The following is a 26,708-nucleotide window of genomic DNA, read 5'->3' on the forward strand; positions in this document are numbered from 1 at the left end:
CTTTATTATCCAAAGGAATTTTTTTTTAATACTCTTGGATATTTTACCTACATTCTCAAATCACCCACCTTACAAATTATACTTGAAATACTGTTCATCAGCAAAATAATTGTAGGGCAAATGTGCATCTATTAAGCAACAAAGACTACCTTCTTCTTTACTGTTTCCCTACACAGCCAAGTACTTAGCAACTGAGTTTCCATACACCTGTGATACAATGGAAAAGGTGGTACATTGTTGCTTTAAACCATATATTTCTCCATTATCAACTCAGCAAAAAAAAATTTTTGAATTAAGCATAAGCTGTAACATTGTTATATCGAAAACTGGCTATGTTTGGGTTTTCCGTGCTCTCACAGAACAGTAATATGCAAAAGATAGAAGAAAGTTTTTTTCTTTTTAATAAAAATTCTTGGAAAGAGAAAAACTGGACCCACCAGCTTCTGCAGAGGTTTTTTAAAAACTTGTTTGTCCGGCACTATGTAGTCTTTTTCATGAAACGCATGAAGCAGCAAGAATTCATTACGTTCAGATCGTCCGCCCATCATTGTCCTCGACTATAGAGAGGGGCAAAAAAAAGAATTCAAAGCAAATCATAGAAAACACTGATGTACAAAATAGACTAAGCGACATCCTTCAACTATTTATAAGTTCACCTAGCATTACTATTATTCTGTATCATTACCATGCACAAAACTAAAATGGGATATTTTTGTGGAAGTGTTACATTATTACTTAACTAGATCATCAAACTCTCACAGTCATCACAGCAAAAAATTTACAGTATCATATATTCTCAATTAGTGTTTACAAATTAAAACTAGCAAATCAAACACAGAAAACACAGAACTGTTTTTGTGGGACAAGGTGGGGGAAGTAATAAAAATGTACCATGACATTCCCAGCGATGTTTGTTATTTGGAGGGCCAGTGGCAGAACATTCAGCTCACACATGATCTGGAGAATGAACTTGGCATCTGTCCAGGTGTTTTCCAGCATGAACATTAAGTGAGGAGAATCACTGGGAAAAGAAGGGGGATAGCCTAGTAAAGTAAAATCAGCCTCCTTGGTACTCTGCAGTAGTTTAGACCTATACACTGTATGGAACACATGGTATCTGTAGTACACCAATGCTGAATTATATAGCAAGCTCTTTCACTTCAAAAAAAACCCCAAAACTCAAGCTTGCATATCCTATTAACATATCTAAACCAATGCTCTCACAAATGAATTTTCTTTGCACATAATAAGCCACCACCCACCAGTAGCTTGAAACATTATAAAACACTGTGAAGATAATACTTTATTTTCAAATACCAGTATGCTAAGTCAGCATCTCCATGACAAATCAAATAAGCAAGCATGAAATTGTACAGTGGGAAACTAGTTCCTCTACTTTCCAGTGAAGGATTAAAAACACAAATCAGCAATATACCTGTACATATTTCGAATTTCCTCTGGTAGAATTGTTATCTTCTCTGTTTTCAAAATCTGACGGACCAGTTCAGACAAATGGTAACTTTTGCAACGAATTAATTCTTTAGCAGAAATCTCTACATCACAGATCATTCGACCACAGGCAGCATTCCTTTCAGCAAACCCTCCTCGACCCTTAACCATATCACACAAGGACAGAAAAAGCCAAATACAATGAAACATACAAACATTAACAAAGAGCATCTATCCAAAATACATGCTTATAGGACTCAGTGAAGTCAGCTGGTCACTAAATACTCTAATACTCTAAATACTCTACTAAATACCACTAATACTCAGGCTTTATAATTAGACCCTAAAGGAATCCACAGTATCTTTCAGTATATGTGGATATTAAGAAGTAGATACTTAACTCTCATTACTAGTTAGATCTTAATTCTTAAACTGTCATGCATTTTTTTTAAATAATTAGAATCATCCTAACAAGAACATGGGTGTGGATTTTGTTTCTCCTCTGAGGATATTTTTTGTACTAACAGCAGGACAAAAAAGTCACAGAACAAACCACACACAAATACACATCTTGGCCTCTAGGAAGGACAGGAACAGGCAACACCACGGTCACGTTCAGCACTTCAATACTCCAAGCCTCACGCATAGTCCTCTGAACAAATACATACTAAGAACTACAGAATTACTAACTTAGCAGCTCTCTATGGGATGATTCACCAATCAATCCAAATTACATTTTCTCATTTTACAGTTATAGCAGACAAAGACTGCTACAGTAAAGACTATTGCAATTAATCTGTCATTACCATCATCTAGTTGAGATACATAAACTAAATTAGCCTAACTTGGAAATTAGTTTAGCTTATTACTGTAATAAGTCATATAAACATTCATAATTTTTGATCTGGGACACATGAAATCCAGCATGACCAACAGTCAAAATACATCACTGTCACATTTACAATTCCTCAGCAAAATTAATTCATTTTTAATCACATGCAACATAAAGGGGCTTAAAAGACTTGAGCAATCTTATTACCCCAAACTTTGGCATATTGGACCTCCTCAGTCGACCTATCTTGGACCAGTGAGGGACTTTGCACGCATTAATTCTTTGAAGCAGCACTTCCAGATCAAATCCATAAATATTATGACCCTTGCAGCAGAAAAAATAACAAAAAAGGTTACCACAAATGCAAATTGAAAGACACTTCCACACACTTGGTATTCCTTTGCCCTTTGTGGTTTTTTTCCAACTAATTGATGGCATTATCTCTCTCATAGAAAGCACTATCTAAGAGAACGTTCATCAACAGTACTCATTAGTCTTAACACTAACAATGCTGTTCAGCAGAATACCAAAATCAGCTCTATAACTGGCTCATAGCACACACAATTCAGCTTTATGCCTTGATACCAGAGATTAGTATTTAAAGCTTTCTAGAAAAAACCCCAACATTCTTTATACAGCATATAAGCTTAGCTAGGAGTAATTCCTTTTCTCTCCATCCATGAAAGTCTCAAGATTGACATCAAAATAATGTAATTTTTTTTCCTTTGATACTACAACAGGCATAGCTGTTAAATCTGGACAGGAAGACCTTGCAAACAATATTTACATATCAAAGTACTCCAGCAATATTTGCAAAGTTTAAACAATGCTAAGGCATTGATGACACTGGTCTGTAACCTCAGCTGAAAGCAAAATGCTACCCTGATGAACATGAGTCTACGTGGACCAGTCAGTCACCAGGAACTGCAGGTTCACCATATCAGATACCTCTGTGTAGCGCAATACTGTGCTTTAGAAGAAGCTCTTTAAAATCAGCAGCAGCATTACAGCCATAGTAGAGGCATCCTACCTATATTGATACAGCTTGTTTTTCAACAGCACTAATTAACCAGGTGCAAATTAAACTGCACTAACATGGCTCTGCTGTTTTTAGGATCAGAGTTCTGACACCCCTACTACTGGCATCGTCAATTTAAAACCATCGGCTGCAGTGTTTCCACTGATCCCTTCCCATAACAACCAGGAAGCTCAGCTCGTAGGGCAAATACCGGATACCAGCCACAGTGAGCTGAAAACATCAGGAATCTGACTGCTCATTTCATCCTATTCCCCCCACTTAATTATTTGTATTTACCTACAGAAGAACAACAAGTTGTATATAAACAACCTCAGATTTATGACCAACTTCAAATTGTCTTTAAAATTTCATTAAATGAAAAGTCAGGACTGTACATTAATTAAACATAACAAAAAAATAAAATTAGTAATTATAATAAATCTTCAGCTGCCAAAACAGTAGAAAGCATAAGAATGCTTATTACAAAACTTTGTTCAGATCCTCTGTATTTGTATAGGTTATCATTTTGCTTTACAGCATAAACACAATCTGAATGGTGACATAAATTATATGAGCATCTGAACTGAAACAGACTCTTAAGTATACCAAGAGCTCCCATTTTTCTAGAAAATCACAAGGGGGTTTTTTTTGTGTTTTGTCTTTCTGAGTAAAGAAAAAAAAAATACTTATTTCAGGTACTATGGAAATACTGCCTATTTTAGATATTATGCAAAATAATAGGATGTATAGAATGCTATCGGAAAATTCTGTGTCATCTTTGTATCAAAGTATACCTGCTGTCTTATAAGCAAATTCAATTCATAAGGCAGTCTAAGATAACATTAAAAAAACCTATAAGGGGACAAAAGAAAAAGAACAAAGCTGACCAACTGACAACATGCTTTAATTTAACTCTCAAAGTCTCAGAGCTACTCACCACAACAACATCTGGGTCAATTTTGTGAATCTTCGCAAGGAAAAATCCCAGCAGTGTTCTCTCTGTTGCAGCAATTTCTATTTTAGCATTCTAAAAGGAGCAAGAGAGCACCTGATTTCAATGACCCAGTAAGTTTAAAATGGAAACATCTCCTCTCCCCTACTAGTTACAAGACAATAATAAAGCACCACAGAGTTCTCCCTTTCCTTCTATAATTCAAGGCTTTTTGTTTTCACTCCCATAGACATAGAAAGCTTTTCTCAGAGGCTTTTTTCCATTTTGCTTTTGTATGCAGGTGTCTAGTGATATTTTAAGAGCTTCCTAAGAATCAAGCACACCAGGAAAATGCTCCATGTGCATTCTTCACTCACAGGCTTAAGATCACACAGAAACAGAGGGAAAACAAAAATAGATTACTTTAGTATTCTGTCAGCTCTCCCAGTGCCCTTTAGAAAGGATGTCTTCTAAATTTTGACAGACTTTACTCTCCAAGGAAAGAGGAAACAAATTCTCCCACTTTACTACGAGTACATAGTCAAGTATAATGAAAATTAATCACAATTTTAACCTCTTTGCAAAACCTTTCCAACTCTCTTGTCTAACGCTACGTCTATTTTATGAGCACAACTAGCAGCAGTACTGAATCACACACCTCTGTTTTTACAAGCAACACAGAATAAATTACCTGGATTTAGGTTTGCAGAGTGGAAAACTAATGAAATAACCATGCCATTCCTCTGAACGTTTCTCTTGCGCAACCTACCCAAAGCAACATGAAGTTCATATTTTAAAAGGTAGTACAATCAGAAGGCTAACAAAATGAAGTTACCTTCTTTTTAATAGCTTCTTTGAAGTCATAAGGAAAAATGCAATCGTTTGGTTTGGAAACAGCTGCAAAAGAAATTATATTTGTTCTTACATACATATTCTTAATTGTACTCTCCCCGTAAGCATCCATCCACAACAAAGGGAGCTAAGGAAAACTAAACTCTATTTCTAAAAAGCTAGTCTTGTGTGAATACCTGTTTTTAAGATAACAGAGTAATTAATACAGTATTAAGCAATTTTAATCAGTCATATTTGAGGTTATTACTGCAGATTAAAACTATGGTCCACAGCTCCCAAAGAACTTCCTCTCACAAGCATTCAACACTCTTCATCACTTCTGACTAGGGTCTGAATCTCAAGGTTTAGCTGATCTTACTATGATGACACTGCTGTGAGAGATCTTTTTTTCCTAAGAAAACTTTTTTATAAATAAATGTGACATATTTACTTTTTAAATTCTGTTCAGAAGAAGTGAACTGAAAAATAACTAAGTGATGTAAATAAATGGTCTAAATTAATGGGTGAAGAAAATAATCCAAGAGAACACCTGACGAAGTAAAACTAATAAAACTGACAGGAAACTGTATATAGCAGGGTTACTTCACATCATCTCAAACCAAGACTTTTTTTCAATAAAGTCTTTAATAAAAAGTCAGTAACCAGTGAAGTTAAAAATAGGGAGAAAAGCCTGCCTGGGAGTTGAAACTTTGTCACTTACCTATTCTAAGCCATTATTGCTGGAGTGACAGAATGAAGTAAAACAAACAAACAAACAAACCCCCACAATAACAAAAGAAGAACTCCAAAGGAATTATTTTTCTACTTATAAACTGTTCCAAGTACATACCACAGAAGTGTGTCTGAAAAGGAGGCTGAGGTGGAGCCTTATCCAAAGGAAATTTCTGATGAATCAGAGCTGCAACAGCCACAATCTATACCAAGGAGATACAGAACATGCAGCTTCATAAACATGACTACTATCAATACCCATTTCTTCCCTCCTCCCCCCCCCCATCTCTTCCCTCTTGTTTCTACAAAAGATCTTTTTAAAATGAATTCCAACTATAAATAGTTAAAAAGAAGAAAAGTTATCAATTGATCTCAAGTAAAGTAAAGCAGAACTTACTCCTAAATGATTATTTTAGAAATCTGAGAGGAAAAATAATTCATTTTGGAAAACTCTCTTTATAGAATTCTGTTCTGAATCTGAACAAACCCCACGATTTAAAGGATTCCTGTGAAGTGCAGGGGAGATGTAAGCAGGGCAGGACATGCAGAAGCCTTGCCTCCAGAAGGGCTGCCCCGAGCAAGCAGTCAAGACTGCCAAGAAGCCAAGAGGTTTTAGCATTTAGAAGCTATTAGCTTTACTGATGCTTCTGCTTGCTTTGAGGGCAGGATGTCCTGGCTCCCCAGACACTGGTCAGGAAACCTCAACAGAAGAAAAGCAGACAGGCTTTAGAAACATCGTGGGAAGCAGAGTCCTGTTGGTACCTGGTGTATGTCTCATTACGTTGGCTAGAAACCAGGAGTTTTCCATACTCCCCCTCCCAAAATTCTAACTTCACCAAGAAGACTAATTCTGCTTGAAAAAATTGTCAGCCTAATTTTTCTTTCATTCAATTAGCCAGAAACAACTATCCTATCCTATTAGTGAATACTAAATCTCTTCCTAAGCTAGAGAGACTTATGTTAAAAAACAGATAAACATGCCTAACTATGCATTGTGGTCTGCAGTCCACAACTGAGAGTGGCCACCTACATCTTTCCTCCTTTCTGAGAAAAGGAAAGATTTTGCAGCAGAATGGTAGGTGCCAGAAGATTTAGACCAAAGTCTCATTCTATTTCAAAATGAGTTTTATCAGCAGAAAAACCTGGTCATTTTACCTAGAAATTATGATTAGCTCTACCAAAAAAAAAAAAAAAAAAATCCATTAACAGCTGTTCTGGGACAGTTTCATTTATAACTATTATGCACAACAGACAAAATAGAAGGCTTGACAAAATATGTAGGATCTGCTGTCAGTAAATATTCTCACCAAACAGACCCCCTGAACCCACACTTCTCATGCTGGTGAGACCCCAATAAAAATTTCTTCGGAAAGCCCGCAACACAGAAAGTTTATTCAATGGTAAATATACTTAGACATGTTTTATCACGTGAAGTTCTTCCAAGCCTCAGAAAATTTTTAGCATATGCCAAAGAATGAAACCAAACCAAACCAAAATGAGAGTAGATTACCTACCTCATTCTGGTGAGTCTTTGGGTTCTGAGTGGTCTTCATGCTGAGGGACATGACCACGAGAGGAGGAGGAGGAGACAGATCTTTAACCACATTCACCAAGCCAGGTTTCATGGCCACAGCCTCCACCTTACACCAGCTGACTGACTGATTTGAAGGCTCTGAGGAAACAACACAAACCACCACCTTCATTCTTCTGGGGACCACAGGCGAGGCTTCTCTAATGGCACTGTGGCACAGAGCACATCCCTTTAACGTTCTGCCCTTGTGGGATAGTCCGAGATCCAGACTAATCCTGCCCAAATTAATTTCTGGTAACTCCCTGGGCCCTGACTCCCCAGTCAGAAGCCTAGTCACACCAGGGGCTCTTTAACACCAAAGAAGAGAGGGAAGATTTGTATTGAGGCCAGGAAGATGTGTAATGCAAAAAAAAATACTTCAGGCAGCTTTATACAGAGTCATAGTAGAGAAAGGTATAAACCAAGGGAGCATAACTCCACCTAAATTAATATACAACCTCTTAGCATCTAATCTTGTAGTCAGTCCAAAGGGAGAAGGCTTCATAAAAATTAAATTAATACAAGTGAAACTTTCATTTACACAGAAATTTCTTAAACACTACAGAAAAGGCAGCCAGAGTGCTAATCAAAATAATTTTGATCAAATGAGAACAAGAATAGATGACTGACTGAAATGCACTGGATAATTCATTTAGATATAGTCCTTCAGAAACACAATTATGGAAATAAGGAGATGGGGGATGACATAAAAAGAGAGTTCATCCCACTCTGGTAGTATAAGCTATCCTAAAATGTAAGGGAGGCCACAGAAAGCTATTTAGGCATAAAGTGTATAAGAGCTAAAAAATTGGGGGGGGAAGACACATGTTCACCACCCATTATCATTTGAATATTTTGGTCTGTAATTCTTCACTTGCTTTAAAAAAAAAAGTGATCATTCCCAAAAGATGCTGCTGAGGTAACCCACTACACACAGTTAGAAGGAAGCAGATGTTACATTTCTGAGGGATTAACCTTTTGAAGACAGCTGTTGGTAGATCTGGTTATCTTACTCCCTGCAAAATTATTTGACCCCTCTCTGGAAACCCACATATTTTACCTTCTCTATTTTTCCTTGCTCTAAATGCAAACAGGTAACTGACTAAAATATTTTCATTTATAAAACACTGATGATCTTGCCAAAGGTAGACAGGTGGTCAATTGCTTAACACCTTTTTTCTTTGATCTCCAGTATCTTACCAACCAGAGCTTCAACTAGCACTCTATAAAGCACTGGTCTCCAAAGTGGGGTGCATGAACCCCAGGGGGCGTATAAGACAATCCGTTGGGGTGTGGGATGAAAATATTTTTGTACCGTTAATAAAAAAAATAAATACTTAAAAAGTGTTTATTTCACATACCTCATCCTTTCTTATTTTCTATTTTTGTGTTTATTTTGTAATGTACGTAATATATTAGTACAGTAGTACATGTATATAATTTATAAATAAATAAATATCTCTATACTGTGGGTACATGCTCAATTTTTTACTGACGGGTGCACAATCTAACAAGTTTGGAGACTGCTGCTCTAGAAAAGCTCTGGTGCTATCTAGCACTGATACTTAAACTGCAAAGACAGCTTCATTATGCATAGTGATGACAGTTTTTGGAGAAGTTGTAGGAGTCTGATCAAATGGTTTGAGACTCACTTATTCTAAACCTTCCAGGTATACCTCTTATCCCTGAGACCCTCTATGGGAAGTGTGGAAGGGAAGCTATACAAGAAAGCAAGAACCTTCTGGTAAACTAGACACATACACACACAAATCAGCTTTGGGGCACAAAATCCAGTGCAATGACTACAGAAATTTGCATAAATATAACTAGCCAGCTTAATAGACCATTTTCAACAGAGTGGGCATGCCACAGTTTTGAAATGAGCAATTCTGATATCAGGATACAGGCTCTCTCTGGAACATGAAGGCTGTAATGGAGATAAGGGAATGGGAAAAAAAGAGCTCCTTTAGTTTACCATTTAACTCTGGGCTGGAATCAGTATCTGAGCTCAGGCAAAGTAGTCTAAGGGGCGATAACACACATCAGCATTAAGAAAAACTGAATACTGCCTGAACTGTTAGTTATCATTGCCATAACATTTGTCATACTGGATATGAGGAACAAAACAGCTCTGGACTCTTTTCAGGTGAAGAAAGAAAATGTCAAAGAAATACAAGGTCAATTCTTGGGTGAAAACTGCAGATGAAAAAACACTCTTAGGCCTTTAAAATCAGTGCCAGGAAGTACACTGATGTTTGCCAATGTCTGGTGGAAAACCCATCAGAGCTAATCCATCTTTTGGCAGTCAGGGATTTGTCTTGTCTATCACAGCTCAAAATCCTTACTGGTATCAGCTTTGTCAATGACTTTTGTCAGCGAGGTGCTGAAGAGGAGAATCCTCCGAGTGTCAATAGATGTTGCTTTTGTCCAGTATGATCAACTTCCCTACGTTCTTGGGAATACGCAAGCACACATTGAACAAAGGGCTCTAACCAAGCCAAAATACGGCAGCATAACCACCTGTAAGTAGTGCATGCCCCTCATGAAGTATAAAGGCTTTCAAACTGAAAAAGCTCTGCATCACAAACTTTTCTAAGTGCCAGAAAAGAAACCTAACACACAAACAAAAAAGCCATCTAACAGCGGTTTGTTCTTAAAAAGATACATTTGCAGAAAAAACACGAATCTTAAGTTATCAAGAGAAGAAAGAGGAATAAACTTCTAGGAAACTAACTTTAGCTCAGTATACGTGGCTTTAGGGTATGCACCAAAGAGTAGCTGCTAGGCACTGCATAGTTCCCTCTCACTGCCATTCAAAGTTATAATCTCATCTGCACAGTGTGCAACTTTATATGGATAAAGCTCTCACTCAAAAAAGGAGGAATAAGTTACAATTTGTACTAGATAATGAAAATTACACAGATAAATTGCAAAGTTAATTTACAAAATGATAATTTATCAGTACAATTTAAATTTCCCCTCCTCCCCTGATGTATAATTATGTGCATTTTCCAGCAACCAAGTACTTCACATGCAAACCACCATACGTGGATTTTTTATTTCCAGCCAGCATGGTCCTTTGATCTTCCTACTCATCAAGAGAAGTTCCAGGCTAGAGGTGTTAGTTCCAAATACATGTGAAAATGTTTGTCCTTTCAGATCTTGGGGAAGCCGAGGGCATTCAGCCTAACAAGTAACAGAAAGCAGTGAGTCATTTTACCCCACAGAAGTCTTCAAGGTTGACATACTAGATTCAGATAGCACTGTAACAGAACTACACAATACCTGAAATCACTGTAATTTCCCACAAGCAAAGCCTTAACCCGTAATACCTTGCAGTAATTGAAGAAATTACACTACTGACTTGACTTAAATAGGTGCATAACAAAATCAGGACAGTAACGTAAAAATGCACTGAAGCAAAAGTTCTTCATCCATACTGGATGTAAGAGAGAAATATTATCATCAGCCAAGACTACAACAATGTTTAATAAGCACTTTAATACAGAAACTGCTCGTGTTGTAAACTTAATTAGATAGTTACAGCTTTAATCTTGTCTGTCATATAAAGACTGGATAAAGTGTTTCTGCACAGCTAAAGAAAAATTTGAGAGCTAGCAAATCTCTGTGGGATGCTGCTTTTGCACCTAGAACTAGTATAAAAAAAGGTTTTAAGAGGCATTATTTCAGCAACTGACCAAATAGGTTCAAGACTGCTGAGTTTCTTACACTTGGAACCAAATCAAGTATTTTTGCTAATTAAGAATAGCTACTAATGTTCTCATGGGAATTTTTTTTTCCATCGTTGCTCCTCAATTTTACAGCTCTTCAACAAAAGTCTTTCTCACCCAGCTGCTATTTGCAAGAGCCATATAAGCAGAGATATCAGCTATATTCTAGACATGGATTCAACAAAACATTTAAGGGTACTAAGTAATTTAAAACATCTTACAGTACTTTGGGCCCTGATCCAGTACAGCTAAAGGGTTGTTTGGCTGATTAGTTGATTCAGTGGCAAGATGATAAAAAATGAAGCGGGATAATTGGGAATATAGATTGTTGTAAATCAGTAAGCAAATTATAATTGGGGGAGAAGGTGGGAGGAATGCAGTAGTTGTAGAAAGTATTTTTTTCCCCTCATGCTTCGTTTACACAAATAGAGCTAACACTAACAAATCAACATGTTATAGGTTACCTAGTAATGAACTGTTTTTGTTAAGGACTAACCAACATACAAATGACAACAAAAAAAGCCACAAGCTTAGGTATTAACCTCTTTTTTTTTTTTTTAATTGCAAGACAATGAGCAACTAACTACATACTGCAACAGAGGTACAGCCACTAGCTACTAAAGATCAAATCCTGTAATTTTTTTTTTTTTTTTAGTAAAATCATAAAATTCTTAATTAGGTAAGAAAGCAGGTTATGGTCTTTCATCAGATCAATTATACTCACCGAATATTTAACTTCTAAGTATTCAGATTTTGCTGGAACATCCGGGATCTCAAAAGCATAATATTTTTCCACTTTCTATATAAAACAAATATATTATTTTTTCAGTATCTCCTAATTGAATATTCATTCTGTCCAATAAGAAAGCTAATGAAATAAAGGCCAGCCAAAACATACATCTCAAATATAATGGGCTTGATCATATATTACCAATTCTTCAACTCATTATAACCATCTAAAGATAGTAAGAAGGTTTTAGTACCTGTATTTAATCTCTTTAGGTTTTCTTAGCATGAAGAGTTTCTACAGAATTGACTTACAAGTATACTAACCATTACAAAACAAAAAACATAAAAGCTTAATAGCTAAGGAAACTCAGAAACATTCTGTAAATTCACAGGCTTCAGACATACTCATAAGAATTGGTGGTTGCAGACCACCACAAAAATCATAAAATGGCTGAGATGGAAAGGTATCTCCAGGGATTGTCTAGGCCAGCCGCCTGCTCAGAGCTGGGACAACTAGAGCAGGTTGCTCAGGGCCCTGTCCAGTTAGGTTTTGAATATCCCCAAGGATGGACACTCCACAGCCCCTCTGGGGAACCTGGGCCAGTGCCTGACCTCCCTTTCAGTAAAAAAGTGTATTATGTTCTGATAAATTTAATGTTTCAAATGGTACCTATTGCTCTTGTCCTCCATTAGGCACCAATGAGAAGAGTCTGCCAGAGTCGTCTTTATTCCTGCCCATCAGATGTTTGTACACAACGGTAAGATGTGCACCACCAATCCCTCACCCCGAACCTTCTCTTCTCCAGGCTGAGCAGTCCCAGCTCTCTCAGCCTCTCCTCACATGGCAGATGCTCCAGGCCCTGTAATTATCTTTGTGGTCCTGTGCCGGACTTGCTCCAGTATGCATGCACCATTCTCATAACGGGGAGCTCACCTGAACGCAGCACTCCACATGTGTCTCTCCGGGGCTGCATAAAGGGGGAAGGACCACCTCCCTTGAACCTGCTGGCAATGCTCTGTCTCATGGAGCCCAAGGTGCCCACGACCGCCTTTGCCGCAAGGGTACGTTGTTGGCTCTTGTCTAACTCCATGCCTACCAGGATGATCACGTCCCTCCCTCCAAAGCTGCTTTCCAGCCAGTCAGCCACCGTCATTTACTGGTGCTTGAGGTTATTCCTCCCCTGGTGCAGGACTTGCTATTTCCCTTTGCTGGACTTGATGAGATTCCAAGTCATTAACACAGATACTGAGCAGGATTGGACCCAGTATCGACCCCTGGGGTACGCCACTAGGGACTGGCCTCACGTGGACTTTGTGCCACTGATCCCAACACTTGAAGCACAGCAACGGAGCCTGGGCTGTTTTCAGTCCACCTCGCCGTCCACTTACCTAGCCCATACTTCACCAGTTTGTCTTTGAGGATGCTATGGGAGACAGAGTTGAAAGCCTTACAAAAGTCAAGATGAACAACAGCCACTGCTCTCCCCTTGTCCATCAAGCTAGTCGTCTCTTCACAGAAGGCTACCAGCTTGGTGAAGCATGATTTGCCCTTTGTAAATCCACACCAAACACTCCCAAGCACCTTCTTGTGCTTTGTGTGTCTGGAAAACAGTTGTTTTCACAATTGGTTGCTCCACCACCTTTTCCCAGGGCTTGAGGTGAGGCTGACCAGCCTCTAGTTCCCTGGAATCTCCTCCTCCTTGCCCATCTTGAGGATAGCTTTGACATTCCAGTCCTCGGGAACCTCCTCTGATCAACATGACCTTTCAAAGATAATCAAGTGTGGCCTCGCAATGACACTGGCCAGCTCCCTCCGCACTCATGGGTGTATCCCATCAGGTCCCATGCACCTGTGTCTGTCCAGCTTGTTTAAATGTTCCCTAACCTGATCCTCTTCCACCAAGGACAAGTCTTCTTTGCTTCAGGTTTTCCTTCTGGTCTCTTGGGGTCAGGGATTGCTGAAGGCTGGACTGAGCAGTAAAGGCCAAGGTGAAGAAGACATTGAGTGTCTCTGCTTTTTCCATGCTCTTTGTCACCACATCCCCTGTCCCTTCCAGCAGCAGGCCCACATTTTCCCCTAGTCCTCCTGTACCTATAGAAGCCTTTCCTACTGCTCTTTGCCTCCCTCACCAGATTCAAGACCAGGTGGGCTTTGGCTTTCTTTTTTCCACCATGATGTCACCTCCATTAGTCTGCCCTCTAATCCTGACCCATAAGCTCTTGACCAGCTCTTTGCCCATCCTTAGGCAGGGCTCCATACATTCCCATTGCTCTGACATGTAAAAGGGACTCCCTGTCCTCACCATCCCAGCCCGTCCTTCATAACCACGTCCTATCCCACCATGTGTCCGTGATCCCAATGAGAGCGTAGCCCTGTAACTGCACACAGTTCCTCCTTTTATACTGCATGCTTTAGTGTACCAGCACTTTAGAGAGGCACCCAAGAGAGCCGATTTCCCAACCCTCTGCCAGCTGTTCACTTTATTACATGCTTAGAACATAATAATTTCTATGACAGTACTGTATTTTTCATTTTGAGTGACTTGAGTTTTACTAGAAAGTAGTCAAGTTTGCTTGCGTACCTCTAACAAAGATAGTTAAAGCAGTCTCAAGTTCAGTACAACTTTACTGAAAGTTAAGTATCACTTCTGCTTTCTTCAAGAACAATAATGATTTTCCACAACATGCACCATTTGTCAGTTTCTAAGAATAACTACCTTCATTTTCCAAATAATTACAATATCCTGTGCAACAACGTAATGGTACCTGCTGAAATGCCATGCTCTACCCTTTAATATGTTTGCTCTGCCCTGTAATACTTCACAAACCATCTGCACTACTGTTATATATTACTGTTATTATGTTATGCCATAACTATGCTAGAACATTACTCATACCACAAGAATTCCTACAGGCCCCTTAAATTAAAAAGCATATATTCACTGGACAGTGCACCAAGTTCAGCACATTATACATACAGTCAGCATAATATACCACTAGAGTAAGTTTAATAAGAAAAAGCAAAGTCACCATAAATTGGAATAAAATTTACAAATAAACAAAAATGCACAGTTAGGTAAACTCAAAGTTATTTGGTGTTGGGGTTGGGTGGTTGGGGTTTTTTTTCCTTAAATTAATAGCATCAGCAATAGCTCCTTCAGAGCACTACAAAGAGCAGTTAAGCTTGCTACTTCTCATAACACTGCAGTTTTAAAGCTGCAAAGCCTGAGCAGGAGAGGAGAGGGCCCTCTGCTATAAATAGGAAGACAACAAATCCAGAAACAACTACGGCATCAACAGCTATATGGAAGCAGAAAAGAGTAATATAACTTGGTAACGTAAGAGAGCACCACTATGAAGTCAGAAGAGCATTACAAATTAGCATGCAAATGTAGATCTGAACTGTTGATCCAAAGCAGCACCTCACACAAGCAGCACATCATAGCTGTAACGTAACAGATGGAGACGCACTGCTTTTAAAACGTATCACTGGTGCCCCCCTCTTCTTTTTTTTTTAATTTAAAAAAACTCTCTCAGGCTTCAAACAAGTTCTTGTTGCAAACACAAGCTGAACATAGTGTAAAAATAGTATGCTGCAGTGATTCATCTGCGTTATTCCACAGAGCTCAGCTCAATTACACAAGCGTCTGGTCATAACTGCAGTGAATGAATGCTTTGCTGCAGAGTAATCTGCCCTTCAAGTGGCCCTTCAGAGAGCAGAAATGAGCAGCAGTGATTAGCTACTAAGTTCCTAAGTGGAGTAAGGCTGCTTTCAAATTGATTTGTGAAGACTTGCTAACTTGGCAGCAGTGCAACCCATTGAAGCTAGAATTAGCAGCAGGTGCAAGAGGAAGTGATATGGCTTAAGTGTATCTGTTCGCAGGGACAAAGTTTGGTGCTGGCAAGGCCAAGATGCACGTGCACACACGCACAGAGAACAACTTGTCTCAGTATAAATACTGGCTTTCCCCACATTGTCACAAAACTGGGTAATCTGAACAAAAGAACTTTGAGTGCACGGCAGGTATGCTAGTAACCTTTTTGTTTTCCAGCTAATGAGGGAAGAGTAAGAGTTTCTGTTTCACAGTACTACGCCTAAACTGAGACTTCGTGTTACGCTGAATGCATTGCTCACGAGTGCTCTGCTCACCTGAGTAATATTGCCGTTAGCCTTTTAAAAATCTTTCAAAACACTAGCCCTTAACAACACATTAGTGGAACACTGGCTGTGCATCACAGAACAGGGGAGTTCTTCTAAAGCATATTAGCTCTTAACCACATACAGTCACAACTGTGTGAAGATCACTTTTTTGGAGCATTCACTCAGCTGAGTGCCACCACCATTTCAGTTTGAGAGCCCTGCACACCCCTAGGGAAACAAAGATGCAAGGGCTCTATAACAACACATCATCTCTGGTGCTATGACTGCAATGAAAAGAAAGATGATGACTCCTTATGAAAAACAGATTAATAAGGTATCTAACCAGGCAAATTGAGGTCTCTCAGAGAGGAACAACAGAAAAGGAGGGTACACTAATGGGACAACCCCACTACTTCCACAGTTATCTTGCAGGCAGCAAAAGGACCCCCTGCTGCAGAGATGTAAGCCTGGCCAGATTTGGTGCCACTTGTTCAGTCAATTTTGTGTTAAGCTGGAATAGCTGAGTTACTGTGATACTTTCCTTGAATAGTCCTACAAAGGCCCCACCAACAGCCCTACTCTTCAATCCTATCCTTTCTCTTATCCCCCACAATACTAGTGCCATACTCTCGTGCTAGCTCCAATTCTCATTAAACCTTTCCAGGAAGCAGTAACTACCAAAATCAGCAGAAAATTATGCCAGCAAAATAAAGGTGGATAGCCTTTTACCATGTCAGTAAAATTCAGTTTACTGAAGAGTCTGATGAATTCAAACAGAATTTGAATTCTTACTGTTTAGAAACACTTCTGGTAGGTTATTCTAGAGCTTCTCTGCATCCCCAACTATCCTGCCTAATTTATTCTTGAACTAAAGTTTATAAATTTGTTCTTCTGCTAAAACTGTCCTTTAAATAGCTTGCTTTCTTGCTGCTTATCCCCTTTTAATGTTTTTAGAGAGCAAAAAGGTCTTATTATTCTTCCCTTTACTAGGCTAAAAAAGATATCATAGTTGTCTTGGTATAACTGATTCTCGTTTTGTCTCATCCTTCTAATTACCATCTTTTGTACCTGTTGTCGCTTGAGTTAATCTTTCCTCATCAGGGTGATCAAGTGTTAGAATATTCTATGTAAGGTCTGAACAGTGCCTTAGTGCTGCTGCTTCCCTGTTCCTGCTAGGGATCACTCCCATGTTACACCCAAGGAGCCCAGATGCACTGTAGTCATGTGTCCAGACAACACAGTTGGGTCTTTCATCCTGAGCTCTGTGTAAACTCAGTAAAAAATTGATAAGCTTTGAACTAACATCAGAAATAACAGTTCAAATACTTCCTGCATATGGTTTACCTTTATTTTTAAAAGCCATCTTTGAAGGTTAAATTATATTACTCTGTTACCTCACTCACACTATTCTTCCTTAGCACACCATAGAACAGGTGGAGGTTTCCTAAGATTCTGTTAGCAGATCTGTGTCTTTTCAAAGGCCTTGCCCCCTCCTTCCATTTCTACAGTACAAATGTTTGTATCCTCTCTTTTAATGAAGAAATGATTTGCCCTGAATTTCCTCCCTCATTCCTGAAAGGATCTTTGAACAGTGAGCTATTACAAACTTGGTTTTTACCTACTGTTAAATTCACTCCTTTCCGATCCCCATACATAACGACTAAGTTATAATCAAATATACAAGAGAAAGAACACTGATAAAACTGAAAAAGCTAAATTTGCATCAGAGTTTTGAGAGAGAAAATAAGCTAGAACAACAACAACAAAATTTACAAAGTTCTAATGAAGCATGCATTTTCCCTGAATGATGTAAATAATGCTACATGTTGATGAAAAGACATTTCTTGCATGACTTTGCCATTTGAGAAACACTGCTCACATTTTCACTTTAACAATTTAAACTTTCTGAAATACTCTAGCTTTGGATTAGATGACGACCTGAGGGTCTTTCCAACCTGAATTACTGTATGAACTTGTTTTTATTTTCCCTCATTTACATATTGTTAAATTCCATTCTTCCTGCATTTTTACTTGCCATCCCATTTCCTGATCAACTATTCGGGAACGAATCCTATGAAGTCACAAGATTGCCAGCCTGGGAAAAGTTACAACTAACTCCACACCATTCAGTAATTACAATGAAAGCCAGCTTTGCCAGACTAATGACACCCTACTTCAAGAAATGGAAAAGTTTCTGAGCACTTCACTCTGGACAAATCTTTTCTTCTAACTTGCATGTTAGCCACCTTGCCCCCCACACAAACTCCCCACCTCCCCCCCGCCAAAAGACAAATGCTCCATGTAAATGAACAAGAAAGCTTTCTCACACTGGCAAACTAATGCAGTCCAAATCTGCAACACTATCAGCAATATCAGCTCTTTTCCTGCAGAGTTATGACAAGTATTATATTACTGTATGTACAAATTTTCCATTATACCAACATTTTGCTTTTCCAATGTTCTTTTACGGATTTGTTGAGCAAACAGAACACATAAAAATAACACTATAAGACTACTGGCCATAACCATAAGCCCAGAACAGCTTAAGTTTCAAGACTGGATGACAGTCCTTACAACTTGCTACCTCCTGTATAAACGCACTATGACAATCCATGCTCCAAACAGCATGCATTCTGAAAAGATAAAGCTGCAAGAGTGAGAAGAAGGATGAAACATGCCAAGACAAAGTTCAATATGACACCTGGTCAATGCAGACAGTCTAATCCCAGTGCACTGACCTATCTGCTGCACAACACAACCTTTCATTTTAAACTTTGACACCATGAGCTGATACCCAGGCTTTAGCTATCAGAACTTCTATCTGTTCTGTATTCTCAAAAATAGCTCAGCAAACAAGAAAGACAGTCTGACATTCAACCCAGTTTTGAAGAAGCTAATGAATGAGTATTTTCAAAAGCAGTATCTTTAAACTTCTGGTAGAACAATCGCATTGCAAATTTACTGTTCTTAAAGGAGTATGGATATTTGGGAAGACACTGGGATGGCTTTTACAAGCAGGTACACTTACATATGTCAGGAGATGTATATTTGCATTTCAGCATAACCTCCCCCACTGAACAGTGTTTCAACAGACTTCCCACTGTACGAACCAGAACAACAGAAAATGACCAAATGGGATGCTTGTAGACAAACCTTGGATTTGAACTTCATGATCTTATACTTTGGTGAAATGCAGTCATTAAATTCCTTGAAAACACTCATTATAGTTACCGGAGTCTCCATCTCTTTGCCAGTGGATAGGTCGATTTCCTCAAAGACAGAAGTCAGGTTTTACAAATTAACAAAAAAAGCCAGCAGACATGACCAATAAGTTGAATTTTGCTTTGCTATTATGAATCATGTATCTCTTCTTTAAGGGAAAACTACAAATGCAATCGGCCAAGAAAACCCAATTTTAAAAAATATTATTTGAAACATAGTGTTTAAAAAGTACTACATTTTCTAATAATACTTCAAGACAACTTTATTTCCTAAGCAGCAAGTCTAAAGGTAACAACTTGTCTGCAGTTGTTAGTTAGGGTCAGGGGGAAGCAGCAACGCTCTACTCTGTATCTCACGTGACATACCATGTATACATTGTACTTAACTTTACCACCTACATCAGACAACACTGGCTTCAACAGTTCCCATAAAACACACTACTAGAACTCATAACCTGCCATAAGCAGAATGAAAGGTACTTACGTTTGACATGCTTAAAAGATATACTTACTGTTTCACGTGGCAGTAGATAAACAGTTCTCTCAATATTTTTCACTGTCACACAACAGCTGACATAGGTGTTTGCAGATTCAATCCAAACTTTGCCAAACAAAAATACCACACCTAAGGAAGAAGGGCCGAGCAAAGAATTCAATATGCAATTCTTAAATTAATCATTCTTAATGTTGCTTAAAGCAGCTTGTTATGTATTCTTGCATAGAAACACTTCTGGTTTAGGTCCTTGAAGAACAAATCTTTCCTACATATCAGCACATTCTAAATTATTTTAAACACCAGCTCTACAAATAGATACCTGTATAGTTCTTCATGCCCCTACCTCCATCACTATAGTAACACCCTGATATGTGAAATTCAAAACAGCATCACACAGCCAGTCTCAGAATTCTGTTCTGATATTCCATTTATACCGACATTAGTTTGATAGTTCATGGGGAGAGGAAGGAAGAAGAGAGGAGTCGGTGAAAGCCGAAGATAATCAGAATGCCTGTGCTGACAATCACTCCTGAAACATGTGTTATTGACAATTTTTCATTCTTCAGCTAGACCAGTACAATTAATTCATTTTTCCTACACTTTAGTACCATGAGATCAAGACTCTGCTACTAATAAAACCTGTAGAAATACATTCTTAAGACAACTAGAAGCTGATCAACCGTAAAAAGTTTTCAACTGACTATTTTTAACAAATGAGGACACGGAAAGATGTATGACGTCGCAAGAAATTCTGGATGCTAAGACAGCAGTTGTAACCAAGGTAGACATTCAGAAAGTCTATATAGAGCAAGACTAGCGCAACCAACTTCACTGTGGACCACGTCATTATTGTATATGCACATCTCTGAGCCACAGAGAGCATGGCATCAGCACAAAATGCTGCAAACTGCTAATCAAGTGATGTTAAACTTTGAAATAAAATAGAACAAGGCTAGCTGACTTTCACGTAGTTTGTGAATTACAAGTAAAATAAACTTCCAAGTACAACTCAAAAACCTGGCTTCACCTGAGTTCCCTTCAAACTCCAAGTAATTTGGAATTTGATTACATGAAAGAAACTATTTGTACAGTACACTACTATTAATGAAATCAGAAATATCAGAGCTGAGACTGTCTCAGAAACAGCGTTTCACATAAGGAAGATTTTGGAACCTGCATTTCTCCTTGGTTTGACAATGCACAAACAAGTCCTTGGTTAAGAGTTATAATTTATCTTTGCCATGCGATCTATCAGATGTAAAGGCATCTTTCTTACTCCATTAGATCAAAGATAAATCAGTGAAGATGCACTAAGACAAATGACAATGTTAGAGTGACAGCCTAAGAAAAATCATTTCTTGAGTGCTTGGAATAGATGTGAACAAGACTACTTTTGTCAAGGACAGAGAATGTTGCAGTTTTGAAGATGATGAGAGCAAGGATACAAGCTTCAGCTGCACAAAGTATCTTAGAGATTTTAATACAGAGGCAAGCTTCAAGATTTAGACAGTTTGAATAAAAGTGTCTAGAAAGAGCTCAAATTACAGATCTAAGTGACAGGGAAGATGAAGTTCTTCTCCCCAGCAATCTTTTTCTTTTTTTAAAGGGATAAAAAACTCAAATAGGTTTGTATCATACAGAAAGATGAAACTATGGGAGAGACCACAAAGCAGGAGCTGGTCGCTTGAACAGCTGGCAATATTAAGAGCATGGAGAAGTTAACCTGTCAGAAGCATACATATAAGCAGGTGAGGTAGAAAGAAGGATATATAAGCCAGTCAAAGACAGGGTAACGGGCTGCCTGGATTGCAAAAACAAACTTCAATCAACTCTAGCATGGACAAATAAGTGGTCTTAATACCCAGATTTCACAGAATCAGAGTAATTGAGGATGGAAGGAACCTTTGGAGGTCACCTAGTCCAACAACCACACCATCCCCTCCCAGCCCTCCCAAATGCAAGCAGAGCTAACTTCAAAGAGTTTTCAGAGACATTCCATATGTAAAACAAAGAAATGAGAGAAGAGATATCAGGATCTATCCCCTGTAAGCCCAATTATTAAATAGGAGTAAAGCTTATAAAACATAAAGTCTGTGAAAAGAAAGATTACGTTACCAATGAACCAAAAGGCAAGCAAAGTCAAGAGACAGGGAAAATGTCTTGCAGAGAGGAAAGAAAAGGGCAATTTTTATTCATTATTTCTTTAAAATGTTAATAGGATTACAATTCTCAAGTTCTCTGCCTAAGATAGTAAAGGGAGCTATGAAAAGTAAGCCTCCAAAAAATCATTAAGTTTCAAAGAGTCTTATGATTATGCTATAGTATTTACTCTGCAGGCAATGCATTTGACATCACAGCAAATGAGGCATAAACAAAGATCACGAACATGTTAAACAAAAAGCAATATCAAAATTTTCCCTTCTACACTACTAATTGAAAACAGGTGCAGTCTTTATTATTCAATCCTGAAAAAGTCATAATGAGAAAAGAACTCTCCTTGCATGCGAGGAACAGAAATCCTTTCATAATTATGTTCCATTCAGCAACCACTGACTTAGAAGACAAAAAAAAAGAACAAGAACAATAGTGGGGTCTTTAAAAGTAGCAATTTTATATTAGAGCCATTGATTTCATCAAGATATCTATGATTATGACCACTCCCATCACCAAGCTGTTCAGCCCAGCACAGTCTCATATTTAAGTTTGGCATCCCAACTCACAACAAAAGGTGTAACAGAGAAACATATCTGACTCAATGCTTATAGCATCAACCCAAAAAACCTCCAACAACATATGGAAGAACCTTCTGGTAAACCTACACAAAGCATAAATTAGAAATGTAAGATCCTAAAGCTGTTGATGAAATGAGAGGACGGATGGGAAGTGTTTAGAACAGATGTGAACACGACTTCTTTTGTCAGGGCTGAGATCAGAATGCCACAGTTTTGAAGACTATGAGAGCCAGGATTCACACTTCAACTGCACAAAGTATCTTAGGGATGTTAATCCAGAGACGATCTTCAAGATTTAGACGGTCTGAATAAAGGGATCTAGACAGAGCATATATTTTTCAGGCTGCCTTCCTCCCATTATAGACATACCTTTCCTTCATATAAAATCATGCAACTGCTATTGTACAGGCTTTCTAATAATCCACCAGAATTTTAAGTGTCATTTCCAGAAACAAAAAGAACGCACGCTCAATTGTTGCACCACTGAGTAAGAAATTAACAATATCAGCTTATTCCTGGAGCACACAGGGCTTAAGAAGGCCAATGGGTCACTAACATTGAGAAGTGCTAGTAGCTCCCTTTGTACCTCCCTACTACTATACTAAACCAAGAAACAACATTCTTACTTTGCCCAGTCACAGTGCCCTGCATGGGGACAGAGGTGCAGAAAAACAAGAGATCAATGTACAAGTTATAGAGCACAGAGAGACAGGGTATCTAGACATAATTTAGGCAAGTCTGAAAATACCAGTTACATAAAAAGAATCAGAATGGCATTTTCTGCCTTTAACTGAATAGTTACCTGGCTGACTGTACTGATCTTCATAAGCATCCAGCCAATAAAATCTTAAGACTTGATCATCATTTTCCCCATTCACAAGTGGAAGGAGATTGGGGTCCAGCTGAACTTCTGCCACTACTAGATCAGCTTCATCCTCATCAATTCTGTCCCAACATGAGATATCTGGGAGAGAATAACTTCTGCAGGTTTTGCAGAAGAAGAAAGAAACAAGAAGTAAAATTATGCCTTTGCTATAACCACCACTGTTTCACTTTTTTTCAGCCCTATATTCTCAGGCTTTTTGTTGCTCTTTCCACTACGGAGCAACACTCCCAACAGCTGGGTTTCCTCAGATTTTTTCTGAAAAGAAGGACAGAGTGACAAAGAGAGAAATCCACATACAAGTATGGTTCTCAGTACACAACACACAGGCTAAACAAGTCATTCACCTGGTATTTCAGCCTTGGTCATTCAAGCTTTTACATAACAAATATATCCATCCATCTGTACAAAGTTGCTCAGTGGGAACAACAGACTATTTCAACAAACTACCTTTTCAGTCATTAAATGTTTAAATCTTTTTGATCATTCAAATATTTTACAGTTTAAAGCTATGGAAACATATGATTCAAGATTCTTCCACACAATTAAAAAAAAGGGGGGGGGAGGGGACCCCCTTTTTTCCTATTTCCAAAGACACCGCTGTTCACCATGTTCTCCAACTAGCATTATGAAATACCTTCATAGTTGCTTAGAATAAGCATTGTTAGCAATTCCTCATTTTTGCTTATTGGCATCAAAATTCATTGTTCAACACCCACATTGAGTCACCTCAATGTACTGAAATACGTGTTATGTTGTCATGCGCTAAATCCCAAAAACATAAAGTATTTTTCAATTAAGTAGCTATCAGCATGTTCAACATTACCATTTTTAATGTCACTACCAAAAAAACCTCACCCATCGCATAGCATTACCATCATTCTGTCTGTATCACAATTATCCCATTGGCAAAGACAAATATGAAGATAAATCTAAGGCTTATTGGTGGAAGAAAAAAAAAAAAAGATATTCTTACAAGACAGATGTCTCTTTCTTCTCTGATTCTAGCTGCTCTGCCTCTTTCTTTTCAATTTCCGTGTCTCTCTTCAAGCTTTCAGCTGTCTCAGGTATAGTTTCCACATGCTCTGCTTCCATAGGTTCATCAAAGTCCTCCTCATCAAAATCCATCATTCCCTGATCATCATCTGGAAGTGTTGCACATAGAACTAAAGGTTTGAGTCATTACAATGACACACTGTATACTACAGCAGTATGCATAGATAGCATATTATATGCATGAATGTAATATACAGTATTAATATACAAACACAGTATCACACTAGTTTAACTAGTATAAACTAAGAAGTGTTTTAACACTAATATGCCCTATTTAAAGAGTTTCCAGAACTGGGTTTTGATTTCTTTTTGATACCTTCAATAGCCTTCTCTTCCACTGTCTTCACTATTCCCCCATTTTCTGTAGCTTTTTGCACATACTTGGTATCCTCATTTTCAGAGACTATGACAGATTTTGCTGTGTAATTGGGATGTTTAGGACGAAATGAAGCTGGAGGAAGAGCTTCCTTTCTGAGATGAGCAGGAGCTTTCTTTGATATAGGGGTGATTACCTGAAAGACATTTTAGCCATGAGTTAAAAAAAATTCTCTTAAGAGCAAAAAAGGAAAAAAAATAAAAAAATCTAGCACTCACTATTTGCAGAACTAGTAACCAGGGCTAGAGGAAAAGCTCCGCATATTTTGCAGCATGATAGCTAAAACTCCTCAAAATTAAACTTTAAATTCTGTAGTATCATTTCTGCTGTGATGTGTTTCTACTATAATTTTAAAAAGCAGTTTATAACAGGCCATGGTTGACATTTAATTAAGTTTGTGGTTACTTTCACTATTTTTCCCACGTAGCACTACTCCATTCCTAAACTAAAACCTCTGTGTCAACTAAGTATGTGACAATATATGTCAGGCAGGGACAGAGACTAGAACAACTGGGGAAGGCCAGTATGGCAGGTTACACCTGTTCATGTCAGCAACAAGTTCAAGATGTCTACAGGACACCATGGGTCTAGAGAACAGAGTGCTTCTCCATTGGATTTCTTCATGCTACAGACATGACAGGGAGAGTGAGGAAAACAAAGAAACTGCATTTCAGCATGCTCTGCAAGCCTAAACTCTGAGGCAGTAAGCACGTAGTTTGTTTTTCAGACAGGATACCACTACAGCAGCAGCTACAGAACCTCTTCTTATGGAAGATGCGTATGAAGTGGCCTCCACTATGAGCAACAACTGGTCTCTGCATCTACTGGCCCTTAACCTGCGGTAAGGTCCAAAATCTTTATCTTCAGGGAAAGCTGTTATTTACAGACATAGAACTTACAGTTGCACACAATCATTTCTAGGGTTTTAATCCCAGTACAGCTACTTCTACTGTGGCCAACACCGAACTCAGCCCTTCACTCACCTTAAACAGAAAGCAAACATTAATCTACCTTCACCAACAATTTTTTGCTAGCTCAGACAAATGAATTCATTCATACTTATACTTCTGCTAATCTCCTGAAGTAGAAAACATCACTGCCATCTTGCTTTTTATGCCCATTTATTTTCTAAGGCTGCACTCTTCATCCTCTTCATCTGTTTCACTGTGTAAAATCCAATTCCTCCTCCTAGGGCCACAGAAGCTATCGTCTGAACAGACCATCTGGGAATTAATTTCCTTCTCAATGTTTCCTACTAAAAGTGACCACTGTTTTGCACCATAAAGACAAAGATCCTCTCTTACTATATCTCCACCTTTTTTCTTTTTCAATTACTTCTAAGCTCCCACACAACTGTTGAAATGAGTGCCACTGGTGATTATTTTCAACATAAGGGTTGATTCACTATTACACAAGGTTTCACAAATCATATTTATCTACTGTACTCCATTTGCCCTCCACAGACTCTTACCAAATATCTCATTGTATTTCCAGCTATAAAGTCCTTCTCATTTACCAGAACTCTTAACAGAATGCTAGCCTTCCATCCTTAGCAGCCCATCCCTCCTTTCACTCCAAAATCTTCCACTAGGGTAAACTTCTATCCATAGCTTCAATTTTCCATTTGCTTTCCATTTCTGCACAACATGAGTTTCTTATCCTTTTCCACACCCACAAATAGTCTTTCTTCTGCTTATTTCACTTCTCATCATCCTTTCCTTGCCACAAGGGTCTTTTACTCTTAGGGGAAAAGAGACAAAGCAGAAGCTCACCTTCATGTGATGCACTTAACATTATAAAAACGGTTTCACCTGTCAAATGTAACAGCTATATACTACTACTATACTAAAGATACAGAAAGAGTTGTATTCTGTTTATGTATTAACATGGAAGGGGAAGACAAAAAAAATGCATGAAGTTACACAGTAACATTGCTAAGGAAGCTAATGAGAAAGGTAATTTCTAGAAGCAGAAATAAAA

At 38.3% G+C, this 26,708-nt stretch overlaps 1 protein-coding gene across 3 annotated transcripts in view; it reads right to left on the reverse strand.

Moving 5' to 3' along the window:
* The window catches only part of POLA1 (DNA polymerase alpha 1, catalytic subunit), a 207,888-nt gene that overhangs the window by 174,238 nt on the left and 6,942 nt on the right, over nt 1–26,708 (reverse strand). For all 3 annotated transcript variants that reach the window (XM_072848605.1, XM_072848611.1, XM_072848597.1), the window contains exons 8-22: nt 24,669–24,864; nt 24,273–24,441; nt 23,216–23,394; nt 19,698–19,810; nt 19,118–19,234; nt 11,819–11,893; nt 10,411–10,549; nt 7,308–7,465; nt 5,912–5,996; nt 5,066–5,127; nt 4,237–4,326; nt 2,489–2,605; nt 1,436–1,611; nt 892–1,021; nt 438–557 (exon numbers count right to left, since the gene is read on the reverse strand). In XM_072848605.1, coding sequence (XP_072704706.1) covers nt 438–557; nt 892–1,021; nt 1,436–1,611; nt 2,489–2,605; nt 4,237–4,326; nt 5,066–5,127; nt 5,912–5,996; nt 7,308–7,465; nt 10,411–10,549; nt 11,819–11,893; nt 19,118–19,234; nt 19,698–19,810; nt 23,216–23,394; nt 24,273–24,441; nt 24,669–24,864 — 1,926 coding nt within the window. The remainder of the gene's footprint in view (nt 1–437; nt 558–891; nt 1,022–1,435; nt 1,612–2,488; nt 2,606–4,236; nt 4,327–5,065; nt 5,128–5,911; nt 5,997–7,307; nt 7,466–10,410; nt 10,550–11,818; nt 11,894–19,117; nt 19,235–19,697; nt 19,811–23,215; nt 23,395–24,272; nt 24,442–24,668; nt 24,865–26,708) is intronic.

The sequence above is a fragment of the Ciconia boyciana genome, chromosome 1 (genome assembly GCF_034638445.1).
Source record: "Ciconia boyciana chromosome 1, ASM3463844v1, whole genome shotgun sequence".
In the NCBI taxonomy this organism is placed as follows: Eukaryota; Metazoa; Chordata; class Aves; order Ciconiiformes; family Ciconiidae; genus Ciconia; species Ciconia boyciana.